Source organism: Solanum pennellii, chromosome 8 (genome assembly GCF_001406875.1).
Source record: "Solanum pennellii chromosome 8, SPENNV200".
NCBI classification, from domain to species: domain Eukaryota; kingdom Viridiplantae; phylum Streptophyta; class Magnoliopsida; order Solanales; family Solanaceae; genus Solanum; species Solanum pennellii.
The window spans coordinates 3,139,323-3,157,189 of record NC_028644.1 but is presented as its reverse complement, the minus strand read 5'-3'; the positions used below and the strand labels follow the sequence as shown (position 1 = coordinate 3,157,189).

At 29.6% G+C, this 17,867-nt stretch overlaps 2 protein-coding genes across 7 annotated transcripts; one reads left to right on the top strand and one right to left on the bottom strand.

Moving 5' to 3' along the window:
• Positions 1-705: 705 nt before the first annotated feature.
• On the bottom strand, positions 706-2,157 carry LOC107028126 (dof zinc finger protein DOF4.6-like). Of its 3 annotated transcripts, none has more exons than XM_015229178.2 (3): positions 2,007-2,153; positions 1,517-1,626; positions 706-1,132 (listed from the first exon to the last, which is right to left on the bottom strand). In XM_015229178.2, the coding sequence occupies exons 1-3, from the start codon at positions 2,028-2,030 to the stop codon at positions 910-912; spliced, it is 357 nt and encodes a 118-aa protein (XP_015084664.1). In that variant the 5' UTR covers positions 2,031-2,153; the 3' UTR covers positions 706-909. The 3 variants fall into 3 exon arrangements, with proteins under 3 accessions (XP_015084664.1, XP_015084665.1, XP_015084663.1); XM_015229179.2 differs by having other exon boundaries at positions 706-1,102; XM_015229177.2 differs by having other exon boundaries at positions 706-1,626; positions 2,007-2,157.
• A 9,622-nt stretch (positions 2,158-11,779) lies between these two features.
• On the top strand, positions 11,780-17,307 carry LOC107028880 (uncharacterized WD repeat-containing protein C3H5.08c-like). Of its 4 annotated transcripts, none has more exons than XM_015230121.1 (8): positions 11,780-12,062; positions 13,489-14,614; positions 14,948-15,038; positions 15,134-15,291; positions 15,383-15,434; positions 16,098-16,177; positions 16,250-16,343; positions 16,493-17,299. In XM_015230121.1, exons 2-8 carry the CDS (start codon positions 13,508-13,510, stop codon positions 17,041-17,043), a joined length of 2,133 nt encoding a protein of 710 aa, XP_015085607.1. In that variant the 5' UTR covers positions 11,780-12,062; positions 13,489-13,507; the 3' UTR covers positions 17,044-17,299. The 4 variants fall into 4 exon arrangements, with proteins under 4 accessions (XP_015085607.1, XP_015085604.1, XP_015085605.1 ...); XM_015230118.2 differs by having other exon boundaries at positions 11,784-12,062; positions 13,495-14,614; positions 16,424-17,043; XM_015230119.2 differs by having other exon boundaries at positions 11,785-12,062; positions 16,424-17,307.
• The last annotated feature ends 560 nt before the right edge of the window (positions 17,308-17,867 follow it).

Below are 17,867 nucleotides of genomic sequence, written 5' to 3'. Positions count from 1 at the left end.
TTAATTATCTGTCAATTCTGTATGTTGGGCCCAAGCCTGTTAGGGCATAGCTTAGCACTATATATAAACGCTATGGCAAACCCTATTCTGTAATTCTGTTCTTGCCTCTCCTTAATAAAACTGCTCTCCCTCTTCCCGTGGACGTAGCCAATTTATTGGTGAACCACGTAAATCTGTTGTCTTGTTTTAGCGTTTATATTTTCTCGTATTATCTCGAATTCCGCATAACAGAACTCCCTAAAATTGTAACTAGCTAGTAATGTATACATCTTTTTGAAATATATCAAAAATTATTATAGCTAGAGTATTACTTAAATATTTAGTGGTATTAGTATTATTATTATTGTTACCATTAACATAATTATTAGTATTATTCATAACATTTTGTATTCAGGCAAGATTCAAGAAAGAACCATATATCAAAAGGTTAAAATGTAAACAGCCTAGCTAATACCTAATTAAAAAAAAACCCATAAATATATAAAAAATTCTTGATAAATTACGAGATATTCCCTTAGTCCTAATTTTACGTGGTAACATTTATCTGAGCACATAGACTAAGAAAGAAATTAAAATTGTTAAAATTTATGATTTAGATCAAGCTAAGACATTTGTATAGTTATAAATCGTTTCATTAAATAGAGTTAAAATATTTTTAAATACATAATAATGACAATTTTTAGATTTAACAAACCAAAAAATATGTCACATAAATTAGATAGAGCAGAGAGTATTATTTTCTTTAATTACCAAAGGTCGCCATGTTTTGGACTGCTTTGAACTGTTTTTTCTTAAGTCGAGAGTCTATTGAAAGTAGTCTCTCTATTTTTTATACAGTGATCGATAAGATCTGCATAGACTCTACCTTCTCCAGACCTTCAGAACTGGATATGTTGTTGTACCAATATCTCAATTTCCTCCTAAAATTACATCCCAATATCCATTTGATGATGATTCTCCATCTCTACTTTGCTCACTTGTGTTTGAAACTTGCTTTAGATCTTCAAAAGGAAACAAAATCCCTCCACTTGTTGTTGTACTTGTACACACTTGCAAATCTTGAATAATGTTATGACATTCATAGCCACCATCACTAATACTACTACTTCCAATTAAACCATGATCCAAATTACTAGAGAATAAATAAATTGAATTTGGATTAGAAATATTAGGCATGATTGGCATAAATGAATTATTATTTGGTACTTGTATCAACTCAGAGATAATCTTGAAATCAGATGAAAAATCCAAGTTGAGATCTTGATCAACCCCTTTATTATTAGGATTGTTATTATTATTATTATTATTAATATCTTGTACTTTAGGAGAAATAATATTATTTTTCATAGTATTAATTGATGATGATTTCTTGGATTTTCTTGAAACTCCACCAATAGGAATGTTCCTAAGAGATCCACCATCAGTCCAATATCTTCTACAATTCTTACAAAAAAATCTTGGTTGAGAAAGACTATAGTTATTGTAATAACAAAACTTTGTGTTTGTTGAATTGCACCTTGGACAATTCTTCAAAGCTTCATCATTTTGTTGTTGTTGAGCCCTAATTTTCCTTGTATTTGTATTCTTTGGTATTTTCATCTCTTCCATGGTTTTCACCACAATACCCTTTAAGAAAAGGAAAAAAAAAATTTACTTGAAAATGAGCAAATTAAATTAAAAGATCATCATATATAGAGGAGTAATAAAAATTGAATCTTTATGCTTTTGTAATATGAACTCTTTTTGTTTTTTTTTTAACTTTTAATATAACAACAAACTTGATCCTTTTCCCTTTTTTCAACCTTTTCAAAATCTCACATATATAAAGAGGGGAAAGTAAAGGGTTACATCAAAATTTAAAAAGCACACAATTAAATTCAATTTGTAGCAAGAGACACAAGAATATATATTTACATAATGAAAAAAAGATATCATAAAATATTAAGTGAAAAGGCAAAATTTTAAAAAGTAGACAGATCTATATGTCTAATTTTTGGAGTTTGTACCTGTGGCCATTGAGAAGTGTCCATTCATGAAAAAGAAGAAGAAGAAGGAGGATTATTATTTTTTTGTGAAAAATAATTTAAAAAAATTAGTAGCTTTTGAGAGAAAGGAATGTTTGAGATGGTTCTATGTGCTTTAGCCTTTGTGTTTATAGAGAAAAAGAGAGTGCTTAATGTTTAATGGGAAAAAGCGCTAACTATCGTAAATGATATGCATGTAAATTTTATTGCATTTTTGAAATGTTATTGTCACTAATTTTCAAAAGTCCTTCCCTTTCGACGAAAAACTAAATAAGAATAGATAGTATAATTTTATCTATTCATTCGATATTCAATAAATATTGAGTCAGTGAATATGATTATGATATTTATATATTTGTTAATATAAAAGTAATATATAGCTTAATTTTTGGACTATAGAAATACCAATATTTCAACATTTTTTCTATTATTCTATATTGATTATATTAGTTTATTATTATTTGTTAGTGGAGGAATATGTGTCCCTGCAAAGAGCAGAGAGAATAAATTTATTTATTTTTTGAGAGAGAATAAATTTTCATTTATAACTTTTGTGGTGGTTATAACTTATACGTCTACTTTTATTTGTTTTATTATTGTTTTTATAATTGTAGTATTCGAGTTCGATTAGTATATAAACATATAAAGGTTGAAAATTAGGGTAAATAGGAGGCTAAAATTTTGTATATATATATATGTATAACTTACTTTTTAAAATTTATTTGTAAAATTATATTAGGTATATTTTAATTATTCAAGTTAATTTATACATATTTTAATTAATATTATGAAATATTTATTTTCTCTAATAAAAATATATCGAATAACTATATTGACAAAAGAGTTGCGCCTAATATTTTCCTCCCGTGTCATTTATTTTATTTTTTTTATTCTTAGCCTTAGCTTTATATGTATTTGAGTTAATTTTATACAATAAAAACTCTTACATTCTTTTTGAATTAATAAATATTCAGTGTGGAAATTATATGGACGGATTCAATGTGAAGGATCTAGATGAGGTGTTATCTTTTTATATTTCATGCAAATAGTATGAGGGAATATTATCTTGTCTGCCTCATATCCTCCATAGTGGGACATAGGACAAGCTCTCATGTTAATTTTCAATAAAATAAATATTTTGAGCTCGGAAATGAAATCGTCTTGATCAATAAAGTATATATTGAGAAATATATACACAAATACATTTTGTTAATAAGTACACTAAATAGGGAAAGAGGCGAGCGAGATGGAGAGAGAGTGAGTGAGATAGTCATGTGTCTAAGATACATACAAATCATATTAGATACGCACTGAATACATGTTTATGATTTGATTCACATGTATATAGAATATCATATACTTAGGAGACTGGCAAGCGAGTGAATAAGAGGGAGGCGAGTGAGATTTGTTATGTATTTCATATGCATACGAATATACTTGGATACAATGTATTTAGAACAAAGTACATCTAATTTTGATATTATATATTTCGGGATACATGTATCTAGGCATATCTGTACCAAAATCTAATAAGATTCGTAATATTGCAAACTACTCCCTCTGTCCCTAATTATTTGTCCACTTTAGAATTAACACACCTATTAAGAATATGATGATTGACATAGTGAGTTTACTATTTTACTTCTTTTAATTATGAAATGGATGAATTAAAAATTTAAGATTTTCAAGAATTTCTATCTTTTCTCAAAATTAATTAATTAATGATATAATAGATAAAAAATTCCTTTAATTATTACTTTGACATTATATATATTGAGAAATTATTACAAAGGAATATTTTATTAGAAACCTACTAACGAAGTTAATATTTTATCCAATTACAAAAATGAAACATGCTTAAGCTTTGTTGATAATTAGCTATGTTTATTTGAAATATACGAAAACTCATAAATTCAAATCTCAAATCCTTTTTTTTCTATTATATAATTCAATAGTAGTATATATTCTTCACTAAAAAGTTGAATAACGTGATCAAATGATGATGTACGCGTAGATATAGTAGTTAGTACTAGTTATACAAAGTCCATTGTTAGATGGACTACGTCAAAAAAGCATTTTGGCACTATAATTTCTTCATACATTAACTAAAATCGATGCATGCAAGAATCTATATTCATATTTAAGTTTTGATTTATTTAAATTCACACTGCGTTAATAAATTTTAGTTCAACTTAATTATAAATTTTATTATGTTGTTGCTAGCAATTAATGTCACTATCTTTTAGTCAAACCAAAAATATATCACGATTAAATAAATCACGATATGTTTGCATGATAATATAACATGTCATCTTAGGAAAACAAATATATATAAGATGTATATAAGTCAAGTGTGAAGATATAAAAAGTGACCTAAAATTAGTCAAATAAATAACATGCACGTACAAGTGTAACCCGTATATCGTGTTAACACAATGAATATTTAAACTAAGAGAGGTGTCGAACAACTGAAAGGCCTACCATGAATATTTACTTGTATAAGGTGTTTAGATCAAATGATCATGTAAATTTTATCATAGTTAAGTTATTTGATGGGGTATAACATGTATAATAATGAACTATATGTTGAAAAGTCGAAATCTTATGTACAAACACATGTTATGTATGATCGAGACGACCAATGTGGGACCAATCTTATATCGACGGTACGTTTGTGGATATTGGGCTGGGCCTAATAGGACACAGTGCCAATGGTGGTGGATTATAGGGCCCAAACACTAAAACCAAGCTTACAACCCAAAAGGTAGAGCCCTAGGCCCAATATAAGTAAAGTTTCTCAGGATTAAATGCCTAATCATATTGTCCTCCTTGTGGTCAATATCGAGTTCATCTAAATTTAGTATTTTCAATACGTAATAGAAACTTATATACTAAAAATAAGTAACAGATACAAATAGTAGATATGAATTCATAAGTTTAAATATATATAAATGATTTCAACTTTAAATACTTTAAAAATTGAATGATAAAATTTAAATTTTGAATCTTCCTTCTGAGCCGGTGGTCGATGACGATGCCACGTGATTATCTACCTTCATACCACGTGGAACAGTAGTAGACTGTTGAAGAATCAACTTTGGACTGAGTTCCATGGAATTGGTTCTTATGGGCCCTTAGTGATGCATGTTGGGCCAAGTGCCCAATGGCTACTTTTGCAAATAGGGCCACTTGACACTAGTACACTAGAAAGGCTAGTATGATACCAAATAAATTAGGAAAAAATCATCTGAATACACAATTTATTTTATAAATTTCCTATCATTTGAAAAAATTATAAAAATTTCTACCCTTTCTTATTCTTGGATATATCACTTTACGTGATGTACTAGTCGAATACATTAGTTTATGTGATGTATCGGGACGTACGTGATGCATCGAGATGTTGAATGATGTATTTGAAATTGAGACGCAATGTATCGAGACGTTGACGGATATATCTGAATTGGGACGTGATGTATCGAAACGTTTAGGGATTTATCTGAATTCCATCAAATTTAAGGGATTTAATTTTCTCGATTGACGTGACAAAATCTATTTAAAATAATATTTTTCACAAATTAGGATAGTATATTGAGAAAATGCTCAAATATATCTTGAACTTTGAGAAAAGTCTTATCTATGTTATCCATTAAAAATTTAGCTCATCTATGTCATTTTCATTTGAGAAAAGACTCATTCATGTCATTATTTGTAAAATATAGTTAACTTTTAACACTATGAGATTATTGTATTGTCAATAAATTTTCAAAATTTCATTTCTTTTATCCGACTCACAAAGTTTTTATCTCCAACAACAACATATTTAGTATAGCTCCACTTGTAGAGTTACCTCTATTTTGTGAAGGTAAAGAAACTATCTTCACTAGACACTCGGCTCAATTCACATATCTAAAAAATTAATACAATAAAGTAATGAACCATGGAATCATGTGGTATGGTGTGGTGGAATTCGTAAGATCTCTTTATCGTCAATTGAAAGTTTTAGAATTAAAATTTTGAAAAAAAAAACAATTGTTGGTACATAACATATTCTCCTTTAAAAAATCTACATGACGTAGATATAAAATAATCATATTATAATCATATTTCAGATAACAAGTAGCAACATGATATTTCACATTTATTCTACAAGACTAAAGTAAAACACTATTTTATAACATTAGAAGTATTTCATTCCAAATGAAACAAACATAAAAAAAAGTGAAACACTATTTTAGAACATTATAAGTATTTCATTCTAAATGAAACAAACATGAGAAATATAAGTGTTATCAAATCAATCGATAAAGTTAAACTTAAAAAATACCATATGATTATGATTTATTTCAAATTAGATGGTCTAAATCAATATTTTCTTTTTTTAAAAAAAAATGAAACATATAATTGGCAATCATTTTCAATTAAAATCTCAATGTTTCCTATAGTGTATGTCGTAGATTTTTTAATGGACCACAATATCTTAGGGCAAATCTATGAATGGGTCTAATTTCTTCAAATATTTGCCACATTAGCATAACATTCCAAACAATTATTCTAAATTTTCACCCACCCCCACACCACATGCATGATATCATTTTTCTAAGTTCAATGAGATGATAGAGCCCACTTGAAAATACTCATGGGCCTGGGCCTCAATGTCTTCCAGTTTTAGGTTTCTCTAGTTAATGTTTCTCTAATTACGAATCAAAGTTATAGTTATGTGTTGTGAAATTAACAGATCGTATATTTCAGAATTGTATATGTTGTTGAACAAGAAGGAAGCTGACGATTGAAATATATCCAACGAAGTTGATTGACGTGTTTACAACAAGTGTTGATGAAGAAGGAAGCTGAATATTGAAACATGTCCAATGAAGCTGACTGACGAGTTTACAACACTGCTGTAGAATATGAGTCACACTAGGATTAGACTATTATATCGACTAGGCTGCTACTAATTGTGTTAGTTATACAAATATGTTTGGCATTTAATTTTCTTGATTGACACCTCAAAATTAATTTTTTTTTCACGAATCAGGATGATATATTGGAAAAAGGCTCAAATATGTCATCAAATCTTGAGAAAAAAAACGTTCATCTATGCCATTCGTTAAAAGTTTGGATTATTTATGTCATTTCCATTTGAAAAAGGCTCATCCATGCAATTATTTGTTAAAGGAAAATAGTTTCTGTTTTGCATAATCATTTTTTACACGTGGTGAATTATGATTTATCCATGTCATTAATTAGATTATTTTTTGATTAAAAAAAAAGGATCATGTATGCCATTAAACTTTGAGAAAAGACTCATCTATGCTATCGTTAAAAGTTTGGCTTATTTATGTCATTTCAATTAACAAATAATGACATGGATAAACCTTTAGTTTTTCTCAAACGCAAATGAATAGATGAGCCAAACTTTTAATGGAGGACATAAATGAACATTTTCTTTATCGAAACAGAATCATTTTCACTCAAAAATTCCTTCTAAAGAATTTGTTCTTCTATTGATGGGTTGCATCAATCTAAAAGGTGGTGTGATCTCTAAATCCTTAATACACCATATATTTCATGATTAAAATGAACAATTCGATTCAATACTTTATAAGAAAGTCGCAAATAAAAATTTCTCACAATTTTAAATTTTGAAACTATGTAATAATTGTCATTCTCATAAAAACTGTGATTTATAATTGTATTTTTGAGATTGATTAATTCAAATATAATTGATTGATGTCGGTGTTAACTTGTTCGTGTGAGGTGATCATTTGTGTTTTAATTTTTGAGGATTATTTATATAGTTTAATTGGATGATATCAATAATTATATATGATCAAATATACTATTCGTCTCAATTTAATTGACACTCTTCCTCTTCTTTTCTTCCATCAATTTAAGACATAGTGTGACATTTTACATATTTAGAAAGTGCTTAAACTTTAAAATCCCTATTTTCTCAAATTTAGAATGTGATAAAATAAAATCTTATTTATATTAATGATGTATATTACGTGTAAAAAACTAATAAATGAATCGTGTTCTCGAACGGATAAAGCTAAATATATATAATTTGATGGTCAATGTATGGGTTGTAAGCTACTAATTAATATTATAATTAATGGTACTACTTTTATGGTTTTACGCAACAAATCACGCCAACAACTATTCAAATTGACACACCAACACATACACTAAAAGCAAAAACTAAGTCAAAGGCACTTGTTTTATTTACTAGTTAATAATTGTTAATTTAAAATTATTTTTCATTATCGATTACTGTCACATATATAGAGTCATATTTTATTGTCATAATATTAGTTTTAAACTTGGTCTCAGTTGACGTGTAATTACTATATATATCTCCATTGATCTAATTAACTGATAATTAAATACTTTAACTCAACTTTATTGTGTCTCATTGATGCCTGTTTTGGAAGTGTCTTGATGATTGTTCAACTAATATAATGTAGATGAACTGAAATGTTCAGACGTACGAATATACTTAAAATTAGAGTGTTTACTCGTCGACCGCTGATATAAAGTATCGTATACATTTTCTATTTTATACACAAACTTTTTGTGACCGTGGGTGGTGCTTGGGGCGGTGGCTTTTTGTTTAGCGGTATAATCAACAAAAAGTCAAATTTGTGTTCAATATTTGTCACACATTTGAATTATAATGAGAGCTCATGGATTGATTTCAACAACTTTTTAACTTCTTTTGGGGTCATTATATGGTGTGAGAAAATCTAATATATATGTTAAATCATATCATATTCTATCTTTTTTATTTAAATAGTTCGTTAGATGTGTAAATAAAATTTTATATTAATAATTAAAAAATAATACTTGTATATAAGAGGTAAGAAAATTCAAAATTGTGTGAACTTCTTTTTTTTAGGAGAAATTGTGTGGATTATTAGTTAGGCTTAACTAAGTATAACATATCATATTATATTAAAATTATCTTTAGTAATTTTAATCTTATATGAGTATAAAATAGTGGTTCAATGAAACGAGTATAAAGCTAATAGATAGTGACATAAGGCTTAACTTAATCTACAAGTTACGAGTTTACTACTTTTATCCATATATAAATGTTAAAGAAGCATGCATAAAAAAGAAATTGATATGCTTTAATGACTGTTATGTATTGATAGATAAAAAAAAAGATTGAAAAACTATATATAAGATGTAAGAACTCTTAATTTGTAATAAGAAACTATTAAAATAAAATATAAATCTAGTTCAAATTAAAATAAACAATATTACACCAAGAAGTCAAAATTATTTTACATTTATCTTTTAAAATAACCCATTATATATTAGGTAAATTATACAATAATATAATATGCTATAATATAAATTGGTGGCATTACCCCCTCCATTGAAAACTCTTCATCATGTCATTCTCACTAGTGTAAATTGTTGGCCAAATTTCTCAATCTATCTTTTGTTTTGATTATAAAGTTCAAGGGTGTGTTTGGTATGAATTTTTTTCTTCATAATATGTCTTTCAATTTCTTTTATTTTCGTTGATCAAAATATTTTTCGTTATAAATATAAATTTCTTAAAAGTAATTAGTTAAATGACTTTTTAGTGAATAATGAAACATGATATTTTTCGCAACTGATTGTCTCTTCTCAAACCTCACACACGAGTACACCCTCCCATGCCTACTATCCCACCCCCACCGACCCACCCACACAATCCTTTGATTTTTCATTTATCGTCAAGCATTTTTATTAGGTTCAGATTCGTGTTGCATAAGATCTATTTAAAGAAAAAGTGTTTTCTAACATGATATATATTAGCTAAAATCTGATATTTTTGATTAAGAGCGAAAATCTTATCTATTCAATCACAACCGTTTTTGATAGCGAAAAACATTTTTGTTTGAACCAAACGCACCCTATAGAATAAATGAGTGATGTTTGATGAAAAGTAGCTAAACATACCATGGAAACATGACAAATGAAAGGTCATAGTGCATTATTTTGAATATTTAGAAAGGCCCCATTTTTATTTTTATTTGTAATCTGGAATTTTCCTAAGAAAATGCCGTCCATTGAAATAACTATATGAAAACAAAAACAAATAAAATAAAATAAAATAAAAAAAGAAAACGATGTATAGAATAAGTCAATAGGGTATATAATGGATGTTCAAAGAAGCAAAGAACAGTCAACCTTTATAGAGAAGTCATCAAATGGTCGAACTAAAAGTATTCGATACACTAAACTTTTATTATTTATGAAATTTAAGAAATAGTTAAATTATAAAGATTTATTATATATAATTTATTTTATATTTTTATCAAAAGTTATTTTAATATTTAATTAGATAATCTTTAGATTATATGACTATAATTATATTTGACTTTTTTAAAAGGTAGATTGATAGTTAAAATTATTTTTTTTTAAATAATTTTTTATATGCATGACAAGTTCTAAATAATTTCTTAGGAGGGAAAGTTCATAGATTTTTTCCAATCAGAGTTTTTTTAAAAGTTCTTAAAGAGGAAATAACTTTCATAATATTAATATAGAATTAAAGCACCATTAATAACAAAAGGAATATAATGTAATTTTATAAGTAGAGTCGGAAGTTAATAAAATATATGTAATTGTATTTCTATTTTTATGAATAGCTAGAAAAATTATTTTTGATTCACTTTTTTGATAATCTTTCCCCTTTATTCAATTTTGAAAACGACAATATCAACAAGGTTATAAATTTAAATCACATTATTCTCTAATCAAAAAGTGATTTATTTTTTTTAAAGTTCTTTTTAGATCTTCTAACAACCAAAACTTCATGTCTTTTCTAGTAGATGAATACGTATTTTAAATAAAATCTATATTAATGTCAATTATTGCTTATACAAATTTATTTTAATTACCATACTATCCAAATGTATTATAATCCATTTAATTTATTTTTTCATAAAGTAGGTAGGAAGTCCTAGATCTTACCAAACATATTTAATCATAATATAATTATGGTATTTATCGTATGCCTTTTTAAAAAATGTGAATTATACGTTAAGTTATGTAAAGAAACCAACAAATAAACTCACACTAACAATTAAATATTTGGCTTTTGTACATACAATTACTTTCTTTATTTCATTTTATAATTTTATACGAATCAATTTAGTTGAATAATACAATTTATAATCTTAAATAAATCCAAACATAATTGTGACGATACAAAATAATATCATCCTTTTTCTATTTTTTTATGCATGTCATTTAATTTTTTAAACAAACTAAAAACAATAGTATAAAATTCCTTTTTTTTTTGAGATGAAGTTAGAGGATCCAAGTATGAAAATTACACTATATTTATACTTTACTAAATATTTTTAGTAAAAAAAAATTTATCCACCAGAAATTTTCTATAATTATACAAACATAATAAGTTTTTTGTTTTGTTTTAAACAATACCATAATGAATAATTTGATAGCTAATTTGAAGGAGAGTTTTAAAAATATTAAATCTAATATCATGTTTGACATAAAATAATTAAGAGGTATATATAAAATTATTTTTTAATTTAATTTACTATTTAAAAACTTAAATCTAAATATTATTTTATATTAAAATATAATTCATATCCGCCACCAAACGATACCTAAGTGTTGTTAACAGACATGACACGATTCGTTACAACCGTTAATTGGACGGACGCAACAAGGCGAAGGGTAAAACCGTCAGATAAATATACCAAAAGTTTTGTCTGTTCATTTTGAAAGTGAAAAAAAAAGAAGAATTGCGACTCTTTCTCTTTCACTTTTCTACCTTCATACATTACCCTTTTTCTTCGAAATCTTCAATTTTTCTGACTTCATATTTTTGAGATCAATTCCCAGTTTTCATGCCCCTTTTGTCCCCTGTTTTTTTGGATTTTTTTTGCTTATTTTTTGACTTTAAGTCCACTTGTTTTCTTAGTCTCAATTTCAGTTTTGTGGATGTTAAAGATCAATCTTTTTTCCTGAAATTATTTCTTGGGGTTAAAGTCCATGGTAGTTAAGGTAAGAAAAATCTTTTCTTTTTCTTGATTGATGCAGTAACAGGGATTGTTATTGTTTTGAAATTGTAGAAATATGAGCAAGTTTATGTTTAGTTTTGTGTTGATTAGGTACATGTTATCTTTTTGGTGGTAATTTGATTGATATTACTGTTTCTATAGTTACCCTTTTGAAGGATCTGTTTTTTTTGTTGTTGTTGTTGTTGTGGGGTGTTGCATATTTTTTGTTTTATCATAATTGGGGATTTTCGTTTTGTTCAATTCTGGATTATATGAGAAGTTTAGACTTTAAATATTTCTCCTTTTTGTTGTTTATGTGGATTTATTTGGGGTTGGGGTGGTGTGAATTTTTAAGAATTAGTGAGTTTTTTTTTTACTTGAGTCTACTTGGTTCTCAGTCTTCATATAATCTTGTGGATATAAAAGATCATATTGTTTAGACTCAATTCTTGTAATATGAGAATTTTAGATTTCAAAGATTTCTCTTTTGTTGTTTATGTGGATATATTTGGGGGTTGGGGTGGTGTGAATTTTGAATAATTAGTGAGTTTTTTTTTTTTACTTGAGTCTACTTGGTTCTCAGTCTTCATATAATGTTGTGGATGTGGAAGATCATATTGTTTAGACTCAATTCTTGATTATATGAGAAGTTTAGACTTAAAAGATTTCTCCTTTTTGTTGTTTATGTGGAAATTTTTGGGGTTGGTGGTGTGGATTTTGAAGAATTGGTGAGTTTTTATTTTTACTTGAGAACACTTGGTTCTCAGTCTTCATATCATCTTGTGGCTGCTAAAGATCATATTGTTAGGCTCAATTCTTGATTATATGAGAAGTTTAGACTTTAAAGATTTCTCCTTTTGTTGTTTATGTGGATTTTTTTTTGGGTTGGTGGTGTGAATTGAAGAGTTGGTGAGTTTTTTTGGCTATCATCTTCTAGATGCTAAAGATCATGTTATTATTTTTTTGTGAAATAATTTCTGGGGTGGTTTAATTAAGTCCATGGTAGTTAATGTAAGCAATTTTTTAAAAAATAGAACAACTTTGAATTTTTAGAAGTATAAGCATGTTTATGTCAGTTTCTTTTGTTGACTATGTATAGTTTGTTTTTAAATACCTTGTTGGGGATTCAATTTTATTGATTACTGTATTTTCATGTTGACAGGGTTGCTTAGTTATCCTTTTGAAAGATCTGTTTTTTTCTTTTCTTTATTGTGGGTGTTGCATATTTTCTTTTATCATAATTGGTCAGTTCTTGTTCATATGGGGATTTTAGACTCTAAAGATTTCTCCTCTCTGTTTTTATGGGATTTCTTTTGGTGTGAATTAAAGAAATGGGCTGTTTTTAGTGATATTTCCAGTTTGATTGACAGTTTTTAAAAAAATCTTGCTTTTGAAGTTTGGCTTCTGATTTGATTCTCTGTTCTTTCAAGGAGTAGTTGAATTCGAAGAATGATGGGAACTTACAGTGAGACTGAAGAAGATAGTTTCTTTGATATACATGCTGAGACCGGTTCTCTCTCCGATTTGGGTTCGGATGGTTCTGATGCTTGTACTCGTAATGAGATTTCCGAACGTGCTTTGGGATATGAATTTTGGACTCAGGATCCCGACAGTGTTGATGAACGCCGCGATAGATTCTTGAAATGGATGGGTTTGAACTCGAATTGCGACAGATCTGATTGCTCTGATGAAAGAAAGACAAGTACCGATAGAATTAGGGATGACAATGAGACTGTGCTGGCAAGTTCAGATGCTGAAGGCAATTTTTTCTCTGGTAGATCTTCCCAATCTTTCGAGTCAAATGAAGCTCTAGAATTGGAGGAGGATGCTGTAGAGGATCCAATGTATTGGAAAATTAGGAATCTGGACAATGGATCAGAATTTGTTGCAGATAAATTAGGGAAGGATGGCATGCTTAGCCGACTACGTGAAGTAGGTACAAACAAGATATTCACTATTGAAGAGTTTACAAGAACTCTTGGCTCATCGTCTTTGGTTCAACAGTTTCTCCATAGAGATATGAAGGGATTTAGTATGGTTAATACAAAGACAAAAGTGAGAAGTTTGCTTCAAAAACTCACTGTTGGCACCCGAAACAAAGTGACAAAGCCAGAGAATGGTACTCAAAGAGTTCGGGTCCAAACCAGTAAGAAGGAGTCAAAAGAACTGTCCTCACTTTACACAGGCCAAGAATTCCTGGCACATGAAGGCTCCATCATAACAATGAAGTTCAGTCCTTGTGGCCAATACTTGGCAAGTGCTGGCAAAGATGGCACTGTGCGCATTTGGAGAGTGATTGAGGACGAAATGTCTAAAAACTTCAATGTTCAGGATATTGACCCCTCTTGTTTATACTTTTCACTGAATCATTTTTCCAAATTAGCTTCTCTCAATGACAACGGAGAGAAGATCAATGGGATGAAAATGATGAGAAAATCATCAGAATCAGCTTGTGTTGTACTCCCGCCAAAGTTATTCCGGATTATGGAGAAACCAATCCACGAGTTCCGTGGGCATACCAGTGAAGTATTGGCCCTCTCATGGTCCAAAAATGGGGTCAGTATAATATGTCTCATTGGCTTAAGCTTACTAAATACTCTCTCCTTTCACTTTTTACTTGTCCATTATAGATATTCACTGTTGCTTGTTTTTCTGTTTTACCCTTAATATTAGCTACTAATTCTCCAAATCATTTTTCAAGATATTTTGAAATGCTAATAGTCATGGGCATTAAAGTAAAAGATGCACTTCATTTATTACTTCTTAAGGGGAGTGCAAAGTCCATTATGGACAAGTAAAAGTGAACGGAGGGAGTATATTTTACAGCTTCATAGAACATCTTCCAACATGAATAAACTGTAATTCTTATACGAATATTATTTGCTGCAGTATCTGCTGTCATCTTCTGTTGATAAAACAGCTCGTCTTTGGCAAGTTGGACATGATAAATGCCTTGGTGTTTATCCGCATAATAATTATGGTGAGCCTATTTCTATGCTTTCACTCTTCTTGCAATATTAAACTGTAAACTGGATTCTCATCTCATAAATCTGACCATGTCATACTTGGATACAGTCACTTGTGTAGAGTTCAATCCCATGGATGATAATTATTTCATTAGTGGCTCAATAGATGGGAAAGTACGTCTCTGGGAGGTGCATAATTGTCGAGTGATTGATTGGACTGATGTAAAGGAAATAGTGACCGCTCTTTGTTATAGTCCTGATGGAAAGGTTTGATCACCTTGTTTCTTTTTTTAAACCTTCTTAAAGATGATACTTGATTTTGGAACTCATTTAAGTTTCTTGCTTGTGATTGGTGCAGGGAGGTGTTGTGGGATATATGGATGGCAATTGCCGTTTTTATGATGTTGTTGGTATGATAGCTTGTCTTTCCTTGTCACTTTTTTCTAGTTCTTCCATTTTCTCACTGATTTGCATATAAACGCTCGCGATATTAGCTCTGAGAATAGAACAATTCTGGGAACTGATTTTTTTGTCCCCTGACTAAATTGCTAGAGTAGGTCATCATTGTAGAAAAGCACATAATCATGCAGTATACTTCTCTAAACTTCTAATTGCACTTTGTAAGTTATGTTTTTTATATAATACTCATTGAGAATTCATTATCCTGTTCGAGAAGTAAAGAAAGGAAGTTAACCACTGTAATAAAGTTAACTTCTCCAAACTTCTAACTGCACTTTGCAAGTTATGATTTCCATATAATACTCATCGAGAATTCATTGTCCTGCTCGAGTAGTAAAGAAAGGAAGGTAACCACTGGAATGGTACTATAAAATTGTATTTTGTGAGTGCAATATTGCTATGCAAAGAGAAGGGGGGGAAATGGAGGGGAGGGAGTTGTGTTCTCCATTTGTTTTGAGTTGTCTTCAATTGCATTTATATTCAAGGAAACTGTTTGTGCAACTGAGTTTCCACCAATCGGCATTTTTACTCTGATATATTATGCAATGCTTATCTTGTTTAATTCTACTCTATCGGACAATTCACATTAATGGACTATCATTTCTGTGTGTTAGATAATCATTTGCAGATGGGCCTTCAGGTATGCCTGCAAGGAAAGAAGAAGCTTACTAACAAGAGAGTAACTGGATTTCAGGTAACCGTTAGAATGGTTTTTCGTACTGATTATATCCCCTCTTGAGAACTAACATAGACTTTCATCATGCAGTACTGCCCGAATGATTCGAGCAAAGTCATGGTTACTTCTGCTGATTCCCAAGTTAGAATACTTTGTGGATCCAACATCATCTGCAAATTCAAAGGTGTGTTGGTTGCGTACCCTCTACCTCTCCGTCCCCCACCAAGTTCTTGTTTTCATCATGCTTTGGTTTAACTTTTGTAGGCGAGCAGCTTTCTGACAAGACGTTTTTCAGTAGATTTTCTGAAACTGTTGTCTCTGCTGCATGTCCAGGAACTAAAAAATTTGATAGCCAATGTCCTGCATCATTCACATCAGATGGGAAACACATTCTCGCAGTCACTGAGGATTCAAATGTTTATATCTGGAACTATAGTCACGAGGACGGGTTGACTAGCCAACCAAAGAAAGTCCGTTCATCAGAGAGTTTCTTTTCCCAAAATGCATCAGTTGCCATACCTTGGTCTGGCTTTAAAACCAATCCAGTAACGACACTACCAGGAAATGTCTTAGCAAACGCTGATGTCAACGAGAATTCATTGCCAAAGACTTCATCTTTACAAGAGTGCTTGTCCTTAGGACGTGCGTCTTTCTTGGATTCTCTACTAAAGAGCTCTGCAACGTGGCCAGAGGAGAAACTACCCGACTCAAATCCTCCTGCAACTGTCTCCCCTTCTATATGTAAGTCCGAATACAAGATCTTGAAGAGTGCTTGGCAAAGTGCATTGAGTTCAAGTCATTTGTGGGGTCTCGTGGTTGTCACCGCAGGATTGGATGGATGCATTAGAACATTCCTCAACCACGGTTTACCTATTCGTTTCTGAGGTTCTTTCTCCCCCGGGGATCTTCAGTCTAGTGGTAAGAGCGCAACCTCTAATGCCTGAGAATTTTTCCTTTCTCTTGCTTGTAAATTTATATCAAATTCTTGGCTCTGTCACCAAAAATTGTTTCAACACAAAGAAAATATGATATCCAATAGGTTATATTACATTTTGTGCCTTGGGCATATACTAGTCTATATATGTAATTAAAATTATTATTCACATATATGATGAAAATCATAGTATAAATTTTTTTTCATTTGTTCAGTGCTAGTCTTTTGAATTTGAATTTTGAGCTGTAAAATTGTGATATTTTTGTTACAAGTTAGAAGAGTGAAATTTTGAAGCTTTATTTCTGAAGACATAATACATAAACGTGACCTTTTAACTTTGGATTTGCACAAGTAGATACTTAAACTTGTATGGAATTTGATTAATAGATACATTTGTCGTACATGATAATTTGTGATATGTCTGCTTATTTGTTCAATTTTATAGAAGTTTAAGTTGGAGAGCATATATTGAATTCGAGTTAAACGACATATTTATGTATTATTCCTACATTGACCGTGTAAATGATATTTGGATGATCGTAAAGGAAATTGTATGCAACTATGGCTATATTATTTTTCACAATATAACAAATTTACATTATTATTCACGTATATTATTACGTGAAACGATAGATGAGATAAATAGATGTAATGTCAGTTGAATCCGAATTAAATGACATATTTATGTATTATCCCTACATTAACGGTGTAAATGATATTTGGATGATCGTAAAGGAAATTGTATGCAACTATGGCTATTATTTTTCACAATAT

What these genes read in the sequence shown, in the direction of transcription:
- LOC107028880 (XM_015230119.2), top strand. Translation starts at nt 13,508, where the DNA reads ATGATGGGAACTTACAGTGAGACTGAAGAAGATAGTTTCTTTGATATA. An exon ending in TTATCCGCATAATAATTATG is followed by an intron (nt 15,039 to 15,133) that starts GTGAGCCTATTT and finishes ACTTGGATACAG; the next exon opens with TCACTTGTGTAGAGTTCAAT. An exon ending in CATCATCTGCAAATTCAAAG is followed by an intron (nt 16,344 to 16,423) that starts GTGTGTTGGTTG and finishes TAACTTTTGTAG; the next exon opens with GCGAGCAGCTTTCTGACAAG.
- LOC107028126 (XM_015229177.2), bottom strand. Translation starts at nt 2,030, where the DNA reads ATGGACACTTCTCAATGGCCACAG. An exon ending in ACACTTCTCAATGGCCACAG is followed by an intron (nt 1,627 to 2,006) that starts GTACAAACTCCA and finishes CTTTTCTTAAAG; the next exon opens with GGTATTGTGGTGAAAACCAT.